Here is a 24,237-nt window from a genome sequence, read left to right on the forward strand (position 1 = left end):
GGGGGGGCACAAAAAAAAACAACCAACAAAAAAAAGTGTGCATAGGGGTACTGGGCCAATATAGAGACACTATCAGGTAATCTGGAGATCAGTTACCCTTCTTTTTGTCAATTAACTTACTACTTGTGTAAATATGCATATTATCAGAACAGCATCATCTTAATTATTAAAAGGGAAGACCAGGTAGGGATCATTCCAACTGCAGAGGTGGTTATTGCCTATTTATAGGAGACTGACATTTCACCTCCTCCAGAGCACGTAGAACCTTATCATAAGAGACTATGATGAGAGCTAACTGCTGAATCATGGGGTTATGCACCATAACTTAACAAAAATAGGACTATGAACTGAGCAAATAGTTTCTACCCAGAAATTTTCTTTTGACAGTATATGGTGAGAGGGTTTCTAATCTACTGCCTTTTGAAGGCATACGTTATTCCCTGTGGTATGGGTAGAGGAAGATGTCTTATTGTTATTTAACATGAATAAATCGTTAGATAACTAACCCATCAAAAATTCTTAGATCATGAGCTCTGGCCCAAAGATGTATTCCAAGCAATCTTAACACTTATTTCTCCTCTTTAGTTGGCCTTTACGTGAAGCATAATAATACTTCCAAAAGCTGTTTTTTCCTCCTGATCAGTAAACCATTTTGCTTGTTTGTAAGTTCAGTTATATCACAATGGGAGAATGAGTCTATCTAAATTCATGACCGTAAGAGTATCAATTATAACTCTCAACGCTCATCACAACGTCGGAGATTCCCTCGCAATAACTTCGGAGTTTAGGCCCTCGTCACAACCCTAGAGTCTAGGTGTTGCGGAAGGGACCTTTAACATGGTACCGGAGCAACCCAGGTTCAAACACCATCGGTCTTCCTTTTTCAAAAAGGGAAAAAAAGGATAATGTTGTATGAGCCCAGGTTTTGACCCGTCAAAAATGCCAACAACCTGCTGGGTAGGGGTGGAAATGAACCAAATAATTAACAAATAGTTCGATAATTGTTCGAATAACTATTCGATCATATTCGATTCGGTAGTTCATTTACCACTAAACAAATATTTTTTAGTATTCGAGTTTACTAACGAATAGAATTTAACCAGATGTATATTCGATTCGTTTGTCTATTAAATATTCGTTTAAAATTTAATCACAACTTATTATTTGTATTATTGCACATATGATGTCATATTTTTAATTCATTTATCATTTCTATTTAACTTTTATATACTGATTTTAAGTCTTAAATAATCTTAAATCTATTTTCTAATTAAAATTTTAATTTAAATATATATACATCATATATTAAAAAGGAATACATTTTATTTATGAATTTTAATATTATTTGAAAATCAAATTTTTTTAGTAGAATAAATACACTCTAATATTCGATAAGTATTCGTGAATATTCATGAATATTTATCAAATACCAAGTATTCGAGTTCGAATTCGAAAAACTAGATATATGAATATTAGAGTCCGCATTCGAATTCGATAATTTTAAACAAATACAAATACGAATACCTTAGTATTCGATTCGATTCGATCGTTTACCACCCCTACTGCTGGGGCATGTTAGAGTAGAAAAGTATTAACTCTTAATGCTCATCACAACTTCTTGGTGTAGTCGAAGAGACCTTTGACAATGACAATAGCACTGAATTTTCATGGCATTATCATGAATCGAAAAGTATAATAACATATGAACAGAAAAAACACTAACTAAATGATGGAAACCATGAAGTAAGAATAAAGCAGCTTACATGAGAATTCTCCTTAGTTTCATACGTTTCAAACATCGATTGTAGGTATATGTACCGAGCATTAAGCCAAACCACCCAATCACACGGGCAGTCCCCAAAAAGGATGCTTCCAAGTGCAAGACTTCAGTCTGATAATAAAACATGACTGTTGAGAGATTGGGAACTGCAACATTTGAAAAGAAAAACCAGGCCATGGGCCTGAAATTCCAATTGGTCAAATGTATGACAGTAATATCTGAATCAGAGTACAGAAAAATGACAAATATGAAAGCAGATTATGGAACTGAGTTTCTACCTTATGATAATGGGTTGCCTAAATGCTCGACACAAACTAAAGAAAGCAGATTTCAGAGATTCATGCCATCTAGGAGTTATTGATGAATGTACTGTTGTAATTTCAGATTTCATGGAGATGGTTTCCTTTTCTTCCTTCTTATGGCTGTCTTTTCGCCTTCTTGTAGTTTGAGAATATGATTTTTCAGAAGAGGAACTTCTTGTACTACTATCTGAATGGTTTTGCATGTGTTCGTGACCATTTTGATCCATCTTTGGAGTTTCAGAAGGGACCTCCTCAATAAAAGCACACGACAATAGCTGGATGATTGGCAGTATAGAGAAAAGCAGGAAAATTGTGTCTGTCCTAAGTGTTGACAGTGTGTAACCTCCTAATAAACTCCCACATATTCCTCCCAAGGCCATTGCAGACCAAGATAATGACTGGAGATCGCCAGAAAATTCTGCTCTGATCAAAGAATACCTTGTCAAGTAAAGTTCTGAATATATAAGGTTTTCAGGAAAAGCAAGAATCATAAATTTGAACATACTTCTCAGCACGAACTGCCTCTGCAATCATTGCGTCAATAACAACATCTGCCATCGCAGTTCCCAGGTTTTGTATCGTTAAGAGAGCCATCAGGAAATTTCGCGAACTCCTTAGGGATGTTGAACCCATGACAAGCCACGGGAAGAGAGAGAGGATGGTTGCTAGAACCAAGTATGGTTTTCTTTTCTTCCGTCTAATTGGGATACAATCTGATAGAATTCTGCAACAACAAGATACAATAACTTCAGCAAACAACCTGACATCAGTTGCCAGATAAAAGTTTGAGACATCTGATACTGCCTTATTTAACATATTATGATCTGAAAATGAACGTCCTGTAACATTCTATAAAGCCAGTTATTTTTAGTTGCTTGAATTGTATGATAGAAATTCCAAACCACATGATCTTTGATCCACTTAGGTTTAATAATCTATAGATCACACTACTAGGATTATTTAACTAGATGGCCTGATAAATCTTTTTAGTAATAGGGGTAAACTTCTTAATTTAACTTCTTACTTGTTAGTTGCACCCTTTGTGTAATATAACCTTACCCTTTTATAAATATATGAAATATTGTTTGTCTTGTTGGTGATGGTAGGTGATGCCAGAAGCATGTGAGTGTGTATGCATTGGGGTTGGAGTGGTGTTGGTGGGGCTAGAAGGTAGTGCTTCGGTTGGGGTTGTAAGAGGAGAATCCACTAGACTAATAGGCATATGAATATATAACTACCTATGCCCTGAACCATATCCAAAAAAGGACAATGAAGAGTAGCCAATCCACAGAAAACATAATATAACAACATCACCACTTACAGTACAATGGAAATTACGAACAAAAAAAGGAAGAAAATTAGTCAAAAGAACATTCTACGATCACTAGATCAATTGCGCACGCACAGCCACACATACACACACAAACACTCTACCTCGATAATGTTTGTAAGCCTACTACTAACCAAAATACATAAAAAGCTCAGATCACATCAATGTGAACATTTCCATGGAGATAAAACAAAATATTGTAGTTAATGGATCCAAATCTATATCTATATCTATACTACATATAAAAGAGGATTGGGGTGTAAAAACTTTTGAATACCTTTTTTATCCCTCTTAAATTTGATAATTCCAACTTTATGTATCTACTTATATACAATAGCATACATACATGTTACAATTCCATTAGAATTCTTAATAATTTCTCATTAATGCACACCTCCTCACTCATCCATTATCTCCACTAATCATCTTTAGTATCCTCATGACTAATCACGAATATAATTCTCCATCTCTTTAAATTCTTATATCATAACCTTCCTTTTCTTTACAATAAACATCTCATCAAACTACATCGTCAATATTTAGAGGGGTCAAACAACCTTAAATAATCTTTTACATGTGAAATGCGGTCAAGGAGGAAGAGGGGACTCATGATATCATCCTCTATTTCTAAAGTAGAAATATGTTACGCATGCAAGTTGTTGACATTTTTATGATAATATTATATTGTTTTATTTTTTATGCTAATATCATGTGGACTAATATTGATACATGTGGTTAAAAAGCAGTGACCCTTCTCTTACAACTCCATACATCTAATATGTTATAATTAAACATATCCTCCTATATCTCTCTCAGCTGCCATAGTTTTAAGTTTTTAGGAGAAATTTTGTTATGTGTTTTTTTATGTATCTCATACTAATATACATTACATGTGGTTAAAAAGCAGTGACCCTTCTCTTACAATTCCATGCATCTAATATGTTGTAATTAAACCTCTCCTCCTATCTCTCTCTCACCTGCCATAGTTTTGAGTTTTTAAGAGAATTTTTGTTATGTGTTTTTTAATGTATCTCATACTAATATTTATTTTCCTTTATGATGAAGGATTGTGATTGCCAACGATTAGTGTGATAATATGATAGTAATTCAGGAAAAATTTTATCCAAGCTTCTGAATTGTACTCAATTTACTATTTAGTTGCCTAAATGTTGAAATTTACAATCTTTTTTCTCTCAGGTGAATAGTTTGAATAAACATGACACTCTTAGAAGTTCATTATCCAAATCTCCACTGGTTTGAACCTGATCATAATCAAAACCTATATATCTTCATATGACGGTTAGTTCATGGCGGTAAGCGGTAAGCCTATAGCCTAGAACTAAAGCATACGCACGAATACAAGTCATGTTAAGAATTGTAGCTAAATGTTACTTTTTACTGTTCAATGTCATAGATAGAGATGGGAACGAAATTTGGATAAAGAGATCATATATCATGTATACAAACACTAAGCTATTCTCCTCTTGAAATGTAAATATTATATATGCAAACTAGCTAGCTCATATCATATATATATATATTTTTTAGCAAATAATATCAACAACCTTACTCCTCAGTTGAATTACGTACATACTGATAGATTTAAATCATGTCCATCTCATACTTCTAAATTCTTTTTTCCTTGGTGCACTAGAGCAATATCCTCTGCGAGAATAATGAACATTACATATCCTATGAGAGGATTCTCTCATATACAATGATGTGATATAATCTCCACCAAGTCAATAAAAGAGGAGAGAGAAACCCTTATAATCCTCTATAGCCACAGTTTTTATATGCTTATATATACAATCACATCTTATTATTAATTGTAATTTTACTTTGATGTCAGTCCATTGAGAAAATACATATTTCTTTCCTTCCATTAAAAGAAACTGATGTCAGTGTTTTGTTGTACAAAGATTGTACTTGAGCTCATGAGCATTGACCACTAACAAACCCATGCTTCTATCCAAAGTACTCAGAGGAGTGCTCAATGATCTCAACTGCTATGTTGTCAACGCCGAATTGTGGACTAACAACAAAAACGGTAGCAACTCTTTTTCATGTTACTAACAAGTCAACTTGGCTTCCAACTAAGGGTCCAATAAGATTTTTCAATATCAAGTGCTCTTATGCAATGTTTTAAAGGGTGATGGTGGTTCACACCCTCTATAGTTTCGATGGAGCTCAGACACATTGAGAGACATTTGCACTGGCTTAGATTTTATAAGAACTCTAAAAAGAGTGCAAGAGTAGGAGATGAGAGGCCTAGATATCAAGCGACTGGTACGCATTGCTTTAAGAAGGAATATTGGATCGTTATTATGAGGGTTCAGGATCGGCCAAGCTTCTCTATTTGTACTCCAACTGATATGCAACATGTTGCGGTTCAAGCATTTATAATTCTTCCATAAAATGTTTATATTTCATTGGTTGTACATGACAGGTTTATGTTGGTTCTAAGATAACAATAACCCAACATTGTACAATATTATTGGCTTGTTCGCTGCAATCACAGAGCAAGCTCATCTATTTGAAATTCAAAAATTGCTTGAAATTGACACAATTGACAAATAATATGTAATAGAGGATATCAGGTATCTCTAATTAGTTTTAAATCTTTATTTGTTAGTATATTCCAAATCTTTGTTTTTTAGTTCACAAAACAACTAAACAAGTTCATAATATTAATATAAGACACCACGTGCAAAGCACGTGCATTATACTATGAATATTAACTGCTCGTTATCCCCTATATTTACATAAGATAGCTAACCAGGATGTCTAGTTAATAACACTCTTTAACAAATAAATTGGCAGTTTATCTGCATGCATGCAAGATTAGAAGTCATAGCCAAGGTGTGATTTCCTTACCCATATAAAGGTTTAATACTCCAAGGGAAATATGCAACAGAAACCACAAATTGTGAGGCTGAGGGTGAAAGCTTGAGCATATCTTTCATCTGGTAGGAAACTGCAGTCCACACGAAGGATCTGAAACCCTGAGACAACATTCATGCCATCAGCCTTCATAGGAGATAAAATAAAAACTTCACATATTCAAACATTAAGAGGCGGGTAAATATTTCCTAGGACATTTGATAAAACCAGTAGATGCTGAGGCTTAACAAGCACAAAATCAATTAGTTTTTAGTGATAATAATAACTCTATGCCGCATAGTTCAACATAGATAGCGAGATGTAAATGAGTAACAGTCGAACTAGCTTATTTCAGACTAGAAAAATCTAGTCAAGTACCCTCTAACATCCAATAAGTTTAGCTATATATCAGCATTCCTCAATGTTGAAGTTCACCTACCCTTTGGTTTGGCATTAACAATGACTCAAATCTACTACAATGGCAGGTTTAGCTGAGGAATAAGGCTCAAACGAAAGGACCACTTTTTCATTTGGGGATGTTGGCATCCGCACCTGGGGAATGTGAATATACATGCATATGCAGATCTGTGCACAAACACCCATGTCGCCATGCATACATACACACCCACAATCGTTAACCAACATCCATGTGGTTTGCATCCAATAAACAAGTCTAGGTGGGATCATCTTTGTACCTGATTTCCAAACTGATTATGCATTTGCGTAATCGCCTTTGCAGACACATAACCAACATGGGCCCAACTAAAATGGCCCAACTACTTTCTTTTTGTCACATTGAGCAAATTCCATATGAAATTGGGCTGCATATCTAGACGTTGCCCCCTTACGCAGCCGCAAAAGGCTTGTTTTAGAATATGATAACATTTCATGAGATTGCATGTACTTGGTGTGCCCAAAATATATTTGATAGTATATTCCTATACGTTAAACATATTTTCACCATTACCATATCTTTACTTGGTCCACATTTTAAATATATGTACGCGCGACTATCCACATTAAAAATGAACATGTTCGTATAACGAATAGATTGCCCAAATTTGTTTGCACCTTAGTTTCATGCCAACTAGCCTTCCTAATTATGTTTTAAGTAAAATCACAAAACAACCAATAGTAATCTTATCGTTGAATCAATAATAACGAAGCACGTTGGAGATTTAAATTACTAGGCGTGAACACAAATTGATAAGAGAAAAGCTGCAACGTTTCGTAGAGATTATATGGGGGAAAAAAAATCGAGGCAAAGGGAAGGAGGAACCTGAGTGAAGTAGATCAAGATCACGAGCCATACGAAGGACGCCCCGAAGGCAGAGCTCATCCTCTTCACCCATCCGATCGCCATTTTTACCCCCACTCTGCTTCTTCTTCGATCGTTTCGAGATCTACAAATTTTGGGGGTTTTAAGCGAACCCCTGTAAATAAATAGAGGGGAGAGAGCGCGTGCGCGCTGCTCGTGCTCTCTTTTGAGTCTTTGACCCGCTACCCCCTCTCTGTGCCAATCTCGGTGGACCCGAGCTAAAAAGTAATGGGTTTTTTTAGATATTGTCCCCTAACATTAGTCAATAATTGCGTATTAGTCGCTCAAATCCTATAGGGTATTGCCAATTGGTCCCTCCATTAGTATTTCAGTTTAAAGAAAAGCCTAGCCATAACTCATTTAAATCCTAACTCAACGTCTGTAATTACTAAACTATCCCTCTTTTTGATATTTCCAACCTTTTTTTCTAACCATTGCAGAAGTGAGAACTTACGTGGATTTGGGTTAAGGAATATAATAGAGGGGGAAATGGTCATTTTTACCTCCAACCTTTAGATTTGATGAAATATTCACTTTAAATTTAACACCATTTAACTTGAAGGACTATTTTGCAAGACCCTATATAATTGAGGAATTGATACATAATTTTAAGATTTTATGAACTAATATGCAATTGTGTAAGATTTTAAGGAGTTTCGATTTTTTTTTTTTTTTAAATGGATCCTATTAGAACATCTTGCAAGGTGCGAGAGGTTCTGGTTCACACAAAGTGCAAAATAAGGGGCAGTGTGGTTATTTCAATGCCCGTATGTGTGGCTCTAAGAACTAAGCACAGTGTAGGGTTTTAATAGGATCATTAGTGAGATTTAAGGGTCTAATATCTTGAAATAAACCAAAATAAAGTATATCCCCATCAGCATTAATACATATATAGTATTAAATATCTATATCTGACAGTATATAATTACAAATACTAATATGCAGTGAAAAATGTGTTTCCATATTCGAAATATCCAAATATATTTTTTGCAATTGTTTTAGTTCTTCATTAATGGATTTGATGTTAATTTTAACCATTAAAAATGTAATCTTAGCTTTTCAGATTAATGAACATATTAAGGAATTTTCTTCTATCAAATGAGCTATATTTTCTCAATATTATTCAGTTTCTCATATCCGCATGTATATCAGTATGAATATACAATTACAGCGGATATTGATATGAGTTTTTCTTATCAAGTTGTATCCATATTTACATCAATATCTGTGATTAGTAAGTAGATAAGAATATGATAAGCATTATGTCTGAGCTGTATCCGAACCGTTTGCAATCTCAAACTCGAATTGTTTAAAATTTTAATTTATTTTGGTCATATTATTAGTCTAATTTAGTATATTAATAATTACTTTTTTTATATATTTTACCAATCTCTAACTTCAACAAATTTTACTTGTAAAATGATATCTAAAAACTTTTTATTATTTAGATGAAATTAAGTGACTGTTTGGTTATGTTGAAATAGAGATGAAAATAAAAGTAGTGCAATCGGACTTGTTTCGGTCGTTTGGTTTGAAACATTTCAATTGGATGGTAAATGAACTTGTAAATTGTAGGAAAAAACCGCAAGGAATATTGCGACCAATTTGGTAGAAGATAATGTTGCAGAATCCAGAAAAAAATTAAAAATAATAATAATTTCATCTTGTCAAAAAAATCCTTCTAAATCCAAATAGGAAAATTATCTACACTCATGTTTCCTTATATGATAAATTTGGGAAAAATACCAAATTGGTATATTGTGTTTACCCTTAGGGGGTGTTTGGTTCAATTTCTAGAAATTATAGGAAATGTTTTCCACCTAAATTATGATTTCCTTGTATTTCTTTAAAAAAATATAGGAAAATTTTTGAGAAATAAAAAAGTACCAATTTTCTTGTTTTTTGTATTTTGCTTGTTTGGTTCAAAACAAGAAAATAGCTCATAACTTTATAGAAAATAACAAGATTTGATAGGTTTTTAATTAAATATGGTATGTGTCAGACTTCTGGTGATTTCCTCTCATTTTGAGTAAACAAAATATACCAATTTAGTATTTTTGCCGATGAAATTGCATATCTTTGATATAGTTGTTTCTAAACCAAACATTGAATGTGCATTGGAAATATATTTCCCGTCGTAAAAATTGAGATATCCAAACAATAGATTTGAAGTTGATTTTTTACAACATCTACTGCAAATTTATTTTTGCAACAAACCAAAATAAGTACAAGATTATTTTTTTTAACTTTATACTCAATTTTTTATCTAAAATATGGGGATTGTTTTGTGGATGGAAATGGAGTTGCAAATATAAATAGAACAACGCATTTTGTATTTAAAAAACTTACAACAAATGTTACAGCCAATTTGGTGGGAAAGGAAAAGTTATAAGCTTCAAAAAAGAAAAGTAAAAAATAAAAATAATTCCACTCATAAAAAAATCTTTTAAAATCCAAATAAGAAAATCATCTACACTCAAGTTTCCTTATATGACAAAGTTTTGTAACTTTTAACGAATTGTTTTTAACCAAACACTAAAATTGCAAATACATCTCTTTACAATATAATTGCATATATCCAAACATCGAATTTGAAGTTGATTTCTTCCCAAAAATGTTGCATGCATGTAACATTTGCTACAATTTATGTTTGCAGCAAACAAAAAAAGTTGTAAGGTGATGGATGATTTGCTAAAGGAGCTAGCGAAGAAATTGACACTGCATTGAGTCCCACCCCACCTCACGTTGCAAAAATGAGCAACCAACCATCAAATTCACATGTACGTCTTTCATGGGTTCGTTGATCTTGGTATAACTCAAGAGCCGTTTTGTTTGCTGCAAAAGGAAAATGTGGTAAACGCTGCAACAACAAATGTTGCATTAACATTGATTGCAATTTTTTTCCTTTAAGCCAATTTTATATGGAAATATATATCTTGATTGCAAATTCGGTATTTGGTTAAAAAATTATTTCAATGCTATAAGTTTTGAAATTTGAAAGGTATTTTTAGTTAGATATTATTATCATTACTACTACTACTATTATTTAGAATAATGTATATCCTTGTGATCATATGAGGGTTTTACTTTTTTAATTTTCAATAATTTAAATAATCTAAAACATCTGTCACAAACAAATTAAGTACAGAATCTGGCTTTAGATTTTATATAAATGTTATGCTAATTAGCACCTAAAATGCCTTATATATAGTTCTCACTGCTTTGAGCGTATATACCTACACTTAATTTTACGGACTTACATATCCTAAAATTTTGGAATATTTTCATCTTTAGTACCTTTTGTTATGCTAGCGTGAGAATCTTCCTCCAAATATTAATCTCTCGTGCGACACTCTCATTTTAAGTTTGGACCTTTTAGACCTTAATGTTTGCTGATTTAGAAGTGAAAATGCAAAATTTAAAAGTTTTCGTTCCATTGTGATAAATTAAAAATAAAATTCACGCAGGTTTAATACTAAATTCAACAGAAGTTAAGTGCTAAAAATTTCTAATGTCACCATACGAGCCGCGCATGAGGACAGTATAACGGAAGGTACTAGAGTTTAAAAACTTCATGGAATATACGTATAACAAATGATCCAATGAGGGTATCTAAGTGCAAAGTAGGAGAAACTACAAGGTGTGTAAGTGCTAGTTAGCCTAAATTTGTATTTACCTTTCCTAAGGACAAGTGTTGCTAAGTATATGTACAACGAAACGCATACACATAATGATATATATAAAAATACTTTGTGATACGTATCTGCCGAAAATACGGTTCTTGAAAGTCATGAGTTACTTATGCATGCGCACTTAATTTACAACTCCCTTCTCGAGTCCCGTCCTTCGCCGCCCGAACCCCGCGGCAATGGAGAAGTGGTGTGTGGTCACCGGCGGTGCGATAGAGCTTAAAAGCGCGCACCTGTGAAATGCTGATCCATCAGAAGTGGTGGTCCGACGCCATCTGGGGCGCCACATCAGGCTGACCCCGCCGAGAACGTCGCCCTTGGCGCGAGGCTACTCCCGCGGCCGTGCGCTACGCTGCCGGCGGATCTTAGGAAAAGAGCGCATGTTATCAAAGGTTGCGTTTTTTATATATCCCCAATTCTAAAATTACCCTCCAAATCTAAATGTTTGCTGATTTAACCCCTCAATTGTACCGCCTTAAGTTAGGGTGCACCAAAAGTTATGTTTGTAGTTGTTTAGCTGAAATTTTCCCTTCCACCATTCAAAACAAAAAAAATGCAAATATTTTCCTCAAAAAATTGCAAATATGACTGATTTGGACGGTATATAGGTAAATTTTGTCTGTTCTCGAGAATCAAAGGTCTTGCAGTTCAGTTAAACGTGTTTGATAAGTTTGATTTTAATACCCTTTATTAAGTAAGTTTCTTTTCATTGGCAAGTACCAGGAATAAAGGGTTTCCTTCATTAAGGTAGAATGAAAAATAGTCTAATTTAGTTTTTTTTACTGTCAAAAATTGTCAGGATTTAATTGGAAAATACCAAAGAACAGTTCTTGATTTCTAAGACACGGTTAATGAAATTGTCCTTCTAGTCGGTGCTTTAGTCCTTGGCCGACTAAATTGGAAGTCAAGTACAAGTTTCAAAATAGTTTAGTTTCTTTATCTAACAACTAGCTTTTAGAGAGGAGCTCTCCTGGGTCTTTTTAACAAAGGATGCAAGAGCCAACCTCACCTTCTTTGTTGCAAGAGTGATGCAGATGGTGACACCTGCACTCATTGTTTTAAATACCCCCGACATCGCCTGATATATTGGCCGATATATCTCTTTACAAGGCTTGCCGCAAAGCGATATGGTCTAAATATTCTTAACCACTTTTTGGCAATTTTGGGTGATATATCCTCGACATGGCTGATATTCAGCAGATTGTTCTTTTATATGGCTCATCGTAAAACAATATGTAGCCTTTGGCAATTTTCGGGTGACATATCATGGTTTTCCGAATATATCAAGTGGCAGTTCGGCTCAGTTAAATATTGCATTGTCGATGTGGACTTTTATTTGTTTTAAAAGGTTGATTAGTGATCATAAACATATATTATTTGCAGTTGTTTAATTAAATTTCATTAAGTATGTTTAAATTATATTTACGACATTATATTACATATGCACATCATCTGATGTAGCACTCGGATATTTATCACTTATCCCCGATATTTTCCTGGTATCCGCAATTCGATATGAATTTCGGTTGTCTGATATTTCCCGGATATCTAATATTTAAAACCTTGCCTGCATAGTAGAGAATGCGAAAGTGCATTATTCATCTGGGATTAGTCTAATGCCAAAGGGGAGACATCAGGGTTGCAATGTTCGACTGAGATTTGACTAGTGCAAAGCTAGCTTGCTTGGGCACAGAGATTGCAGAAAGTATGCTGGTAGGCTAGGGTCAATGCAAACTCACATTGATAAATTTAGGATCAATTGTGGTTTTATAGAGATATGGGTTTCCTCCATCTAACAAATAGTTTTCATGAGTGAATTCTCCTTATTCTGTAATAGAAAAATTTCGAAAGGTTTTTATGTGGAAGTAATTTCTTATCAAATTGGAAGTTGTGATGATATTCTTGGAGTTTTGTTATCACATCATATGTAGAATTGTTTAGTTCCACATTCAAAGAATATATATTTATAGTTTATTTGCTCTGTTACATAGAAAATTTGCCTATTCCTCCTGGATTAAGTCACTTTTCTACCATATCAGTCTCTAACAATGCAATGAATGCATAAGAAAAAGAAATTTCTTGATTAGATTATTTGATGATTTTTTATTCTGATGCAGATAGTTATATAATTCAATTGGTATATATATGAACATCCAGGAAAAGTAACCAGTCATGCTCAAAGGAGGATTAATAAGATTTACCTGTAAACACGAGAAAGTAAATCCGTCTTATCATCTAAAAACTGACAAATATGCATGATGTATTTAAAATCCAAAAGCGGATAGTTGATTTTCAAGGTTGAGCTGACATAATAATGTAGAACATGTGGTATTTTAATACCTTTGAACATTAGGAATGGTGGAAGGAGCATGTCCAAAGACTTCCAATTTTAGATGGTGGATACTGGAACTTATGTACCGAAAAAAAAGATACTGGAATTTTATATAAGTTTTATAAGGTTAACTAGCTAGAATTAGGAGTCATTGTTTTGGTTCTCTAAAATTAAGTATTAATCATCTTTCTGTCCTGTTTGTCTCAGCATTTGAAGGAGCAGAGGTTGTCTTCCACATGGCTGCTCCTGATTCATCTATCAATAACTATCAGCTTCATCATTCAGTCAATGTAGAAGGTTGGATCCCTGGAATGCACTATATCTCACCTTTAATCATCATTAACATGAAGAAAGAAGTTATAGTTGGACATAATGCTTAGTTTTTACACATTTGCAGGAACCAAGAACGTTATTCGTGCTTGTGTAGAATGCAATGTCAAAAGGCTTATCTACACAAGTTCGCCTAGTGTTGTTTTTGATGGTGTTCATGGAATTTTTGATGGAATGGAATCAATGTCATACCCTGAGAAGGTATCGATATTTCTGAGATGAATTTGATGGCAGCATTACTAATACTAATGACTATAGAATTTTTTATATTAGCCCCCAAAATCTTTCATATTTTTGAAATTAGGCCCCAAATCTTTGAAGTTATTTAAAAGTGGTTTCTCTGGTTAGGGCCCGTTTGGTTGCTGAAGAGGGCTTGGGAAAGCCTGCTAAAACTGACAAAAACTGTCAGTTTTGGTAGGCTTTATGCCCATTTCAACTCCTCTTTTCAGCAACCAAACGGGCCCTTAGAGGTAAAGTGGTTTCTCTGGTTAGGGCCCGTTTGGTTGCTGAAGAGGGCTTGGGAAAGCCTGCTAAAACTGACAGTTTTTGTCAGTTTTGGTAGGCTTTATGCCCATTTCAACTCCTCTTTTCAGCAACCAAACGGGCCCTTAGAGGTTGGTCGAAATTGAGGGAATATTACACCATATTTAACATTTTTGGGTGCAATACCAGTTATACCCTTATGCATTCAAACCCAGACCCCCAAAAAACTTTATTGAAGCATAAATTGGGGAAAGATTCTGCAATGTTAGACCTAAAAGCTATAGATTTTGGTGTTGATTTTGGTTGATTTAGGTAATTTGGTAATTACCTGGCTAACACTAACCCAACCATGGTTAATAGTTTGGATGGAAAACGTAATAGAGGGAATAATTTGAGAACACGTAAAAGATTTGGGGGACTAATTTCCATATTTGAAGATCTCTGGAACTAATGTTGAAAAACCGGTGATTTTGTGTACTACATTGAGGTTTATTTTGTTCTTACTTTTCTTTTACCTCCAGTTCAATGATTCTTATTCAGAGACCAAAGCAGAAGGGGAAAGGTTGGTAATAAATGCCAACGGGAAAAATGGACTGCTTACATGTTGTATACGCCCTAGCAGTATTTTTGGTCCTGGTGATAAGCTTCTGGTGCCATCACTAGTTTCTGCTGCGAAGGCTGGGAAATCTAAGGTAATGCATGTCAACTTACAGTATTTTGGTACTTTTGTCATGATAAATTGATAATCACCTTTGGGGATGTTTCCATCATCTCACATATCTTAAATTTCTAAACTTAGTGAAGTAGAGATTGCTTTATTTATTTTTACTGTTCTGTTTCTCATTTAGTCTCTTCTTCTCAGAAATTCTTTTGCATCATATTAAGCATTCTGGAAGCATATACAGGAAATACCCTTCATATGGCATGTGTCTGTGATTTATATTGGTGCAAGTTAGGTGCCACTTGAATTGAGATGTTCTATTTGATTGAACAGTTTTGCGTCTGCCTTTGAATTGAATTATCCTGTTTAATGGGAAGAATATTATGAAAAAGGCACAAAATATCGTCATTTTCCTCCCAGGAAGTACCCTTCATATGTCATGTGTCTGTGATTTATATTGGTGCAAGTTAGGTGCCACTTGAATTGAGATGTTCTATTTGATTGAACAGTTTTGTGTCTGCCTTTGAATTGAATTATCCTGTTTAATGGGAAGAGTATTATGAAAAAGGCACAAAATATCTTCATTTTCCTCCCAAAGCTTGCTCGTATTGACGAAATTATTTCTTTGATGGCAATGAAGCAGTACTTTGAATATTGTCAAAGGACCCTACCACTGCGCCATAACTCCGAAATTGTGATGAGGGTTGAGGATTATAATTTTGTATTCTAATATCCTTCCGCAGTTTGAGTGCTTTTTTGAGGTGAAATCTGGACTTACACAGTGCTATCAAATCTTTTTTGAAAATTCTTTTTAAATTCGCATCCAAAACTGGGTTGCTCTAATGCCATGTAGAAGAGCACTTCCACTGCACCAAAACTTTGGAGCTGTGGTGAGGACTGAATTGAGGGTTATAACGTTATAATTACAACAAATATTAACTTGAAGGTCCTGAAACATTTATTGTGATTCTAACAAATATTAACTTTGTTACCCTGAAGTTTTATTTTGACAATTTGATCCCCCGAAATGTGAAAGAGTTGACATTAAATTTGTTCAGGAATATCAACACAGAAAAGTGAAGGGGAAACAATTTTTCTTACCGAATTTCAGTTTTCTGAGTTTGGGGAAAGTGACGAACAAATTTAAGGATTTCAGGTATCAACTCGTCAAAGCAGAACTTCAGGATATCAAAGTTTAAAAAGCGCAAAATTTTTTGGGTATTAAAAGTGCAAATAAGCTTTCTAATTCTTTCCCCACATGCTGCTTTTTACTTGTTTGGAAAATTTTTATAGTGATTTGAATGAAGTATTTTGTTGCTATTGGAGAAATAGTGTATGAAGATGTCTCTTCCCTACTTTGGTGTCTCTTGTTTATGCTTGAACCATATTTAAGCAACTTTGTTATCCAGTCCCAACTGTTTACCAACTCCTCAAATCGAGAATTTTATCATTGTGATCATTTATGTTTACGTAATATATATGGATAAGTACCATTGTAACATGCATCAGGAAACCTTAGTTTAAAATATAGACTTGTGCTATCTTCATGTTGTTGCCATTGCCGTTAAATACTAATGACCATTTAACTTTCTTGTCCCTTTACTATCAGTTCATTATTGGTGATGGCAACAATTTATATGACTTCACCTATGTGGAAAATGTTGCATATGGCCATATATGTGCAGAGCGAACTCTAGCTTCTGGTGGCTGTCGTGCGGAGAAAGCAGCTGGACAGGTAATTCAGCTGTCATTGTGTTGATCGTTTTATTACTGATGCTTAACATTTTTTGCTATGTTTGCTTAGCGTGATGTTTATGTGCAGGCCTATTTCATAACTAATAATGAACCAATAAAGTTATGGGAGTTCTTCTCACTTATTCTTGAAGGGCTTGGATACGAAAGGTGAATATAGTATCCATGCCTTCACAAATTTCCTTTTCCATTTTGAAGCATTCTTTGGCTGATAATTTAGCAATTTGAAAGTTTTTAACATGCTATAAGATATGATCCACATGCAGATGCACCCATCAACATGTACGCACACACATTAACTATGGAAGGTGACGTTCTCGTTTAGGCATGCAATAGAAGGATTAATAGTTCTTTAATTCCAAACTCCTTGAAGGCTATTATGTGAAAAATCAAGAATTGTTCACTTTGACTCCTATAGGGACATAGAGGATATCCTAGAATAGTAAAGTCTATGCTCCTGATGTTTATATAGTAAGGAAAAAGTTTATTAGTTGATAGATACATCTGTAGTTAAAAACAAAAAAATGAAATATATAATTTCGGCGAAATTAGAGAACTCATGTTTTCTTCTCTTAATCTCGCATCCTTCATTTGTTTTCTCCCCTAACCTTTATCTTTAAGCAATCCACATGCATATTATCATACATGAAAAAAAAAATGAAGAGCTACATGCCATAATTTATTCTATCAGATTGTAGTTACTGCATAGGAAAGTTTGAAAAGATTCATTAATTTGATATTTTCTATCACTCAGAATGGAACTTACTAAATATGCACATAACACCACTATATCCATTGTTAATTCTTGCTTTATTCTATTATACAGGCCAAGCATAAATATCCCAGTTGCCGTGGTGATGCCTATAGCGCGTTTTGTAGAGTATACATATAAATCCTTCTCTCACTGTGGTTTGCGCGTGCCTCAGCTGACACCTTCAAGAGTTAGACTTCTTTCGTGTAACAGAACTTTCAGTTGTACTAAAGCCAGGGTTCATCTTGATTATGAACCTCTAGTTCCACTCAAGGTTTCGATTTGTGGAACAGTCCATTTGCTTTAGCCTTTAACATCGAAGGTTTCAGTTTTTCCACTATAAATTGTTCTGAGATTTTTTACATAATTTAGGAAGGTCTGAAGAGGACAGTCGCTTCATATTCACATTTGAGAGCTGTCCCACGAAGTCGTGCATCTAAAGTGTCGTTGATTCTTGGAAATGGAAAAAGTAAGGAATCTAAGGATGTTAATATTTAGGGCAAGTTTGACGAAAATCCCACCAAGTTTGGGCGTTGTTGAAATTTTTACTTAAGCCTCAATAAGTTGGGAATGGAATCCAGAAAAACAAATTTTATTTTTCATTTTTTCACTTAACCCCCATAACGGCATTACCCCGTAATTATCGTGGAGGAAGATACCCCCAGGCAAAAAAAAAACTTCTGAAAATTATATAAGAGGACATGAAGGTTTTTTTTAAAGAAGGGTATTTTGGTGTTCTGAAAGCACATGATTTGCACATGACACATCAGAAAATAGTGTTAGTTTTGGGAATTTTCTGACAAAACTTATTGGGGGTTAAGTGAAGTTTCAAAGTTTATGGGGTTAAGTGAGAAACGTCCAACTTATTGGGCGATTTTGTGAAATTTACCCTAAAATTTATGTATTCTTTTTTGTTCTTGTTAGTTACTGAGATATTTTTTTTTTCTGTTCCAGTGGCCAACACCCTTCTCTGGAAAGATAAGAAACAAACACTCACTGTGTTGCTGGTCTTGGCTATTATTTACTATTACTTGTTTGCATTTGGATATACCTTCATCACAGCAGTATCAAAGCTTCTCTCGCTCGCCGCTTTTTACTTGTTTGGTCATGGTTTTCTACCTACAGAAATGTATGAATCTTCATTATCTTCCATTTATAGTTTATGACATTCAATTCCCATTCTCTTCAAAGTCATGGCATCATCCAAAATTCTCAAGACTTATTATATTTTCACAAATAATTTATAGATTTATATATTTTTAAATTGTTCACATTCCCAGTTATATATTTGTCTTTGAGCCTACAGTTTGTGAAGATAAGAAACAATTCAGAATATCTCTCAGTTAGCAAATACTCATAATTTATTCCTATAATTAATGCAGGATAGTGATAAATTAATAGAGTAGATATCACAAAACTACCATGAACCACCATAAACTATTTTTTCTATTGAAAATACTTTTAGTCAGTAGAAAAATGCAACATACTAGCAGAAAGCTATATGGTAGCTTTATGATAATACCTGAAAGTTATATATCAATGATGTAAAATACGTAGTTTTGCGACCTATCTGCAAATTCATGGTTGGTTTGTAAAACATAAATAAAAGCCCTTGACAGTGAATTTAGGAGTAGTATTATTGATTATCTGTGGTTTTTTCTTCTTCTTCTGATTTTAAATTGTAAAATTGTTCTATAATGAAAATAGTTGATGTTATTTTTTTCCCCAAAAACTTCTAATAGTTCATGATAGTGATAGTGTTGTGAAATTTACCCAGGATAATATTTTGTTACTAGATCTGAAATGCTACAAGTCATGACTTTGCAACCATTGATGATGACTCGCAAATTATCAAGTCTTGAAAATGTGTTTTGGGGACAAAAACTTCTAATGCTGAGCAAGTATATTTTGTCCACGCTATATCAGAAGGACCGTGATCCTTGAAGCTTGAGATCCTTTCATTGTAGAAATATAAATGCCTATAGAACTAACTTTCTGTCTTTCTTCTCGGTTTATGATTGCAATAGTTACGTTTCTGCTTTAAATACTTATTAAGGTCCTATCCATAGTACATCTTCTGCTGTCTTTTACATGTCATTAATCACCAACATTATCCACTATGGTTACAGACAGGGAATCAAATTTGGGAAGATACCACCTTCATATTTTCATTTATCAGAAAGAAAGGCACACCGTCTTGCTTGCGTGGCAACTTCTTCATGGAATTCTGCAGTTCGCATACTAAAATCTCTTTGCAGGGGGAAGGATTGGCCACTATTTCTGAAGGTTTTTAATACTCTCATTTGTAGCTTATCGTAGTTCTCTAGATAAATAAAAGTCCTCTTCATAAATCTCTTATTGGTTAAATTTCAAAAACTACCATAATTATCAGAGGTTTTATGTGGAAAAATAGCACAAACTTTTAAATCAGTAGAAATCCCCTAAGGGCATTAGTGGTGTAATAAAAAAAACTTGCTGTTAAGTCCAGTTGCAAATTAGTCTAGAAGAATGATAGTTTATGGAAAGAAGTTTGTGGGACTCTTTCTTAAATAAAAATAGTTTGATACTTGATCATAGTTTTATGATATTTACCCTTACTTGATTTGTTGAGTGCAGTTGCAAATTTATCAATGAGAATGAGCAAAAACGTTTTGTTCGTTTTTAGTCTAACTGTGTGTTTTAACAGGTAGTAAGCATTCTATTGTCTATCAGCTTCCTCGGAACCCTGCCTCTGCAAAGCATATTCACACTAGGTTCGTTCAGATGCTTCTCTATTGAGTAAACCATTTCTGAATATTATTGGCATTTTCAAATAATGGATTCTCTCTGTTCATTTTATGGTCCCAGGTGTTTCTTTGCTCTTCTTTGGCTTTGTTGTTTATGAAAAATGGGAGAAGGAGATTGATGTGCTATGTAGTAGAGCTTACCCCCATTTTCTGAAGCTGAAAGCTGATGCTCTTCAGAAATTATCAAATAATTAACAGCAGAAGATCTCAAGTTTAAATGTCTTATTTTTTTTCCCCATTCTTGTTGTCAAAATGCATCTATTCTTTGAATTATTTACCTAGTTAATTGCCATAAATACAGCTAGCCTTTTTCTTGCTTTCATTTTTAATTTAGCAACATATCTTTTAATTGTTTGTATTAATATTTGGGGTAATAATCCTACGCTGTGTTCCATGGTTTCTTCAGTGAGACTCTACTTGTGTATTGTACTAGTTCTTGTGCATGTGCAATACCCATGGTTAAATATCAAAATTATTTTTTTCCGTTTATTTTCTTACTATAAAATAAGTCAGATTTATTTTGAGTTAAAATCTATAAACATGGTTTGTTACATTTTCCATAAAATTTATTTAAATATTTATAATTTTTTTATAAAATAGATGATTAATTTTGAAAATCTTTTCGGGCCAGGAATAAACAACTAACAAGTTTGCAAGGAAAGATATGGTAACATAGTACATTTTTAAGAATTATTAATCTTTGTTTAGTTTGTTTATAATGATAGGATCTCATTATTAACTAACTACAATGTTTAGTACATTATTTCTTTTGTTGAACGTTCAAGGTAGGCAAAGGACTCATGTGAGTCTTCATCGCAACGAATGTTATACAATTTAAGTACAAAAGAGATGGAGAATGGTGTTGTTGGTGAGGGGAAATTCCAGCAGCTTAATTTGGTATGTGGATATATAATAGATGAAGATGGAGAATGGTGGTTTTGAAAATAGTGGGTGTCTTCATCGCAACGAATGTTATACAATTTAAGTACAAAAGAGATGGAGAATGGTGTTGTTGGTGAGGGGAAATTCCAGCAGCTTAATTTGGTATGTGGATATATAATAGATGAAGATGGAGAATGGTGGTTTTGAAAATAGTGGGTGTGTGTGGCCAATTAATATGATTTTTCAGCTTTAAAATCAGGTTTTGAAATATCAGTTTTCGGTCGACCGCACCGGTCGACCGCTCGTTTGTTTTTTCGTCAGCATGGTCCAGAGAGTTGGTCGGGTCGACCGGTGCGGTCGACCGAGAGCTCCATCGGTCGACCGCACCGGTCGACCGGATAAGTGTTTGCTTGATTTCCTGTTTTCGACCTGGATAACGGTCGACCGAACTTTCCATCGGTCGACCGAATTTTTCCATCGGTCGACCGACGGAATTTTCGGTCGACCGACAATATAGCCGTTGCTTTTTAACGGCTCTTTCTCTGAGCTGTTTGCTGGGGTTTTTGGTCATTTCGTTTTGGGGTTTTTGGCTGAGCTTTGAGTGGGTATATATACCCCATTGCTGATGTCTTTTCAAGTTGATTAAGAGAGTTTTTTAATCAAGTTTAATAAAGTTTTTAACAAGGGTTTTAGTTTGGTTTAAGTGTGTTTAAAAAGCTTTTAAGCAAATTGAGAGTTTGTTTTTGTGATTCAATTCTACAAGAGCTTGAGGAGATCATCTATTGGTGTTTGGGCATTCAACTATTCTCCCTCCAACTCTTGATATATTGAGAAGTTTTCTAAACTCTATTTCTAGCTTTTTTATATATTTGATTATCATTGTTATTAAGCTAGAACTACATTGAGTTTAGTTTTGATTTATATCTCTTTGTTCACACACAACCTTTTGAGCTTATTGTATTTACATTCATAGTATAATTTGGGGTTGTGGGTTTGTGACTAAGAGTTGTGCTTAATTGAGTTCTCACCTTGTTTAGAGAACAATCAATTGATTTATCTTGTGCTTAATTGTGAGGATTCACTTGTAATACACTTGTACACCGAGAGAAGTGTGTGGTGAGAGACGGGGTCGAATCCAAGAGGAGTGGCGTCGGTTGACGTGCCTAGGGAGAGGTTGTAACCGAGCACTTGAGGAGGAGGACACGGGCTAGGACCAACACTTAGTGTGTGAGGTGTGATTACATAGTGATTGTATTGTGAGGTGTAAACGTTGTTCGGGTGAACGTAGAAAACCCGGTTGATAGTGGATTTCTCCCCGGGAGTGGGGAGCGGAGACGTAGGACGGAAGGTCCGAACTCCGTGATCATCTTTGTGTGTTTGTGATTGTCTTGGCGTCTCACTTGTGCTTATTGTTCATATCATTCTTGTCGCCATTATCTATTGTTCACATTGTCCACTATCTTGTTTATCTTGTTTATGTTTATATCACCCTTAGTTTCATATCCTTGCATATAACTCATAATATATTTCATCATATAGGATATATCACTTTGTGTATATTGCTTATTCTTGTTTATAACTCTTGTATATCTATCTTGCAAGAATACAACTTGTTAATTAATTTTAATTGGCATTTAATCGGATTAGATTAGCATAAGACCCTAATCACCCCCCCTCTAGGGTCTAACAATTGGTATCAGAGCTTGGTGCTCTTTGATTTAAGGTCTAATCGCCTTGAGTTAAAGATCCAAGTTATCTTGTTGTGCTAATCTTGTTTTGATTGCTTTTGCATCTTGCTTGCATATTTTTACAAATTATGAATATGAATGATGCATCTTGTTTAGGCTATGATTCTAGTGTTGCTCCTAGATTAGACAATTTCCCCTATGCCCAATGGTGTGTTAGATTTAAACTTTTTGTTCAATCTAAACACTTTGATTTATGGGAAATTATAGATGATGCTTATATTGTGCCCATTTTGGAGAAATCCAAGTGGGATAAGAATGATCATCGTATGTTTACAATGAACAATATTTTGTTAGAATATTTGCTAAATGCTTTTAATTCATCTATGTCTAACAAGTTTGTTCATTTTGATAGTGCTTACACCTTATGGATATTTATAGAAGCACATCAAGGAGACTTGGAGGCGATCCGACAAGCTTTGGAGGATCCCGCTTCAAGTTCATGTGGAGCATCATGCACACGGCCACTAGGCGATAGCCCTAGTGAGGTTTGCGAGTTCGAACCCGATAATGATTTATCTAGTGATGAACTTGCTTGTGCTAGTGAAAAATTATTACATGCCTTTAACAAATTGCAAAATGATTTCATTAATTTACAAAGCAAGCATGTAGAACTTATATCCGATCATGAGAAGCTAGCTTCCAATTTTGATATCATTTCCAAAGAAAATGTTGCTCTTAAAGAAAGTAATGATATGTTAAAATTGGAAAATGAGAAATTATCATCATCCATTTCTAGCTTATCTCATGCTAAGATTGATGCCATGTTAGAAGTAGAGAACATAAAAAATAACACTGCTTCATTTATAAATGACTATTTATGTTCTACTTCTAAAAATGCATATGTGCCTAAAAATGAAGATTTGAATCTTATGAAAAATAGTATTTCATCTTTAGATTCAACTTTGAAAATATGCATTAATAATCATAAGAGGCTTATGGACATGTGTGCCAAGACTAAGTCAAAATCATCCACTCATTATGCACACATGTATAGCAAAACTTATAAGTGTTCTATTTGCGGCCGTCAAGGTCATTTAGCTAAGTTTTGTTATGATGCACACAAACATAAGAATTCTAATGCTCCTTGTGCATCTCATGTAGCTTCTTCATCTTGTACACTTACACATTCACATGCTCATTCTCACAAAGTTCATCATAAGCATGCTAGTGTGTTCAAGTGTGATTATTGTGGTCGTTTTGGTCATTTGGC

At 34.3% G+C, this 24,237-nt stretch overlaps 2 protein-coding genes across 3 annotated transcripts in view; one reads left to right on the forward strand and one right to left on the reverse strand.

The window, feature by feature from the left end:
- Window positions 1–7,758, reverse strand: part of LOC109845360 (probable folate-biopterin transporter 4) — an 11,020-nt gene extending 3,262 nt beyond the window's left edge. Inside the window, exons 1-5 of the mRNA XM_020414608.1 lie at window positions 7,575–7,758; window positions 6,290–6,417; window positions 2,588–2,806; window positions 2,059–2,505; window positions 1,764–1,961 (exon numbers count right to left, since the gene is read on the reverse strand). Coding sequence (XP_020270197.1) covers window positions 1,764–1,961; window positions 2,059–2,505; window positions 2,588–2,806; window positions 6,290–6,417; window positions 7,575–7,658 — 1,076 coding nt within the window. The 5' untranslated portion in view covers window positions 7,659–7,758. The remainder of the gene's footprint in view (window positions 1–1,763; window positions 1,962–2,058; window positions 2,506–2,587; window positions 2,807–6,289; window positions 6,418–7,574) is intronic.
- LOC109844846 (3beta-hydroxysteroid-dehydrogenase/decarboxylase-like) lies at window positions 11,648–20,788 on the forward strand. Of its 2 annotated transcripts, XM_020414001.1 has the most exons (12): window positions 11,648–11,694; window positions 13,842–13,931; window positions 14,032–14,165; window positions 14,969–15,139; window positions 16,718–16,843; window positions 16,931–17,010; window positions 17,687–17,885; window positions 17,984–18,080; window positions 18,566–18,740; window positions 19,741–19,897; window positions 20,298–20,364; window positions 20,459–20,788. In XM_020414001.1, exons 2-12 carry the CDS (start codon window positions 13,871–13,873, stop codon window positions 20,590–20,592), a joined length of 1,401 nt encoding a protein of 466 aa, XP_020269590.1. In that variant the 5' UTR covers window positions 11,648–11,694; window positions 13,842–13,870; the 3' UTR covers window positions 20,593–20,788. The 2 variants fall into 2 exon arrangements, with proteins under 2 accessions (XP_020269590.1, XP_020269591.1); XM_020414002.1 differs by lacking the exon at window positions 11,648–11,694 and having other exon boundaries at window positions 13,849–13,931; window positions 14,015–14,165.

This window comes from Asparagus officinalis, chromosome 6, assembly GCF_001876935.1.
Source record: "Asparagus officinalis chromosome 6, Aspof.V1, whole genome shotgun sequence".
Classification (NCBI taxonomy): domain Eukaryota; kingdom Viridiplantae; phylum Streptophyta; class Magnoliopsida; order Asparagales; family Asparagaceae; genus Asparagus; species Asparagus officinalis.

Bases quoted from the DNA above. Each gene is read 5' to 3' on its own strand.
- LOC109844846 (XM_020414001.1), top strand. From the start codon at position 13,871: ATGGCTGCTCCTGATTCATCTATCAATAACTATCAGCTTCATCATTCA. The intron at 15,140-16,717 runs GTAATGCATGTC...CTTTACTATCAG, and splicing joins CGAAGGCTGGGAAATCTAAG to TTCATTATTGGTGATGGCAA. The intron at 16,844-16,930 runs GTAATTCAGCTG...GTTTATGTGCAG, and splicing joins CGGAGAAAGCAGCTGGACAG to GCCTATTTCATAACTAATAA.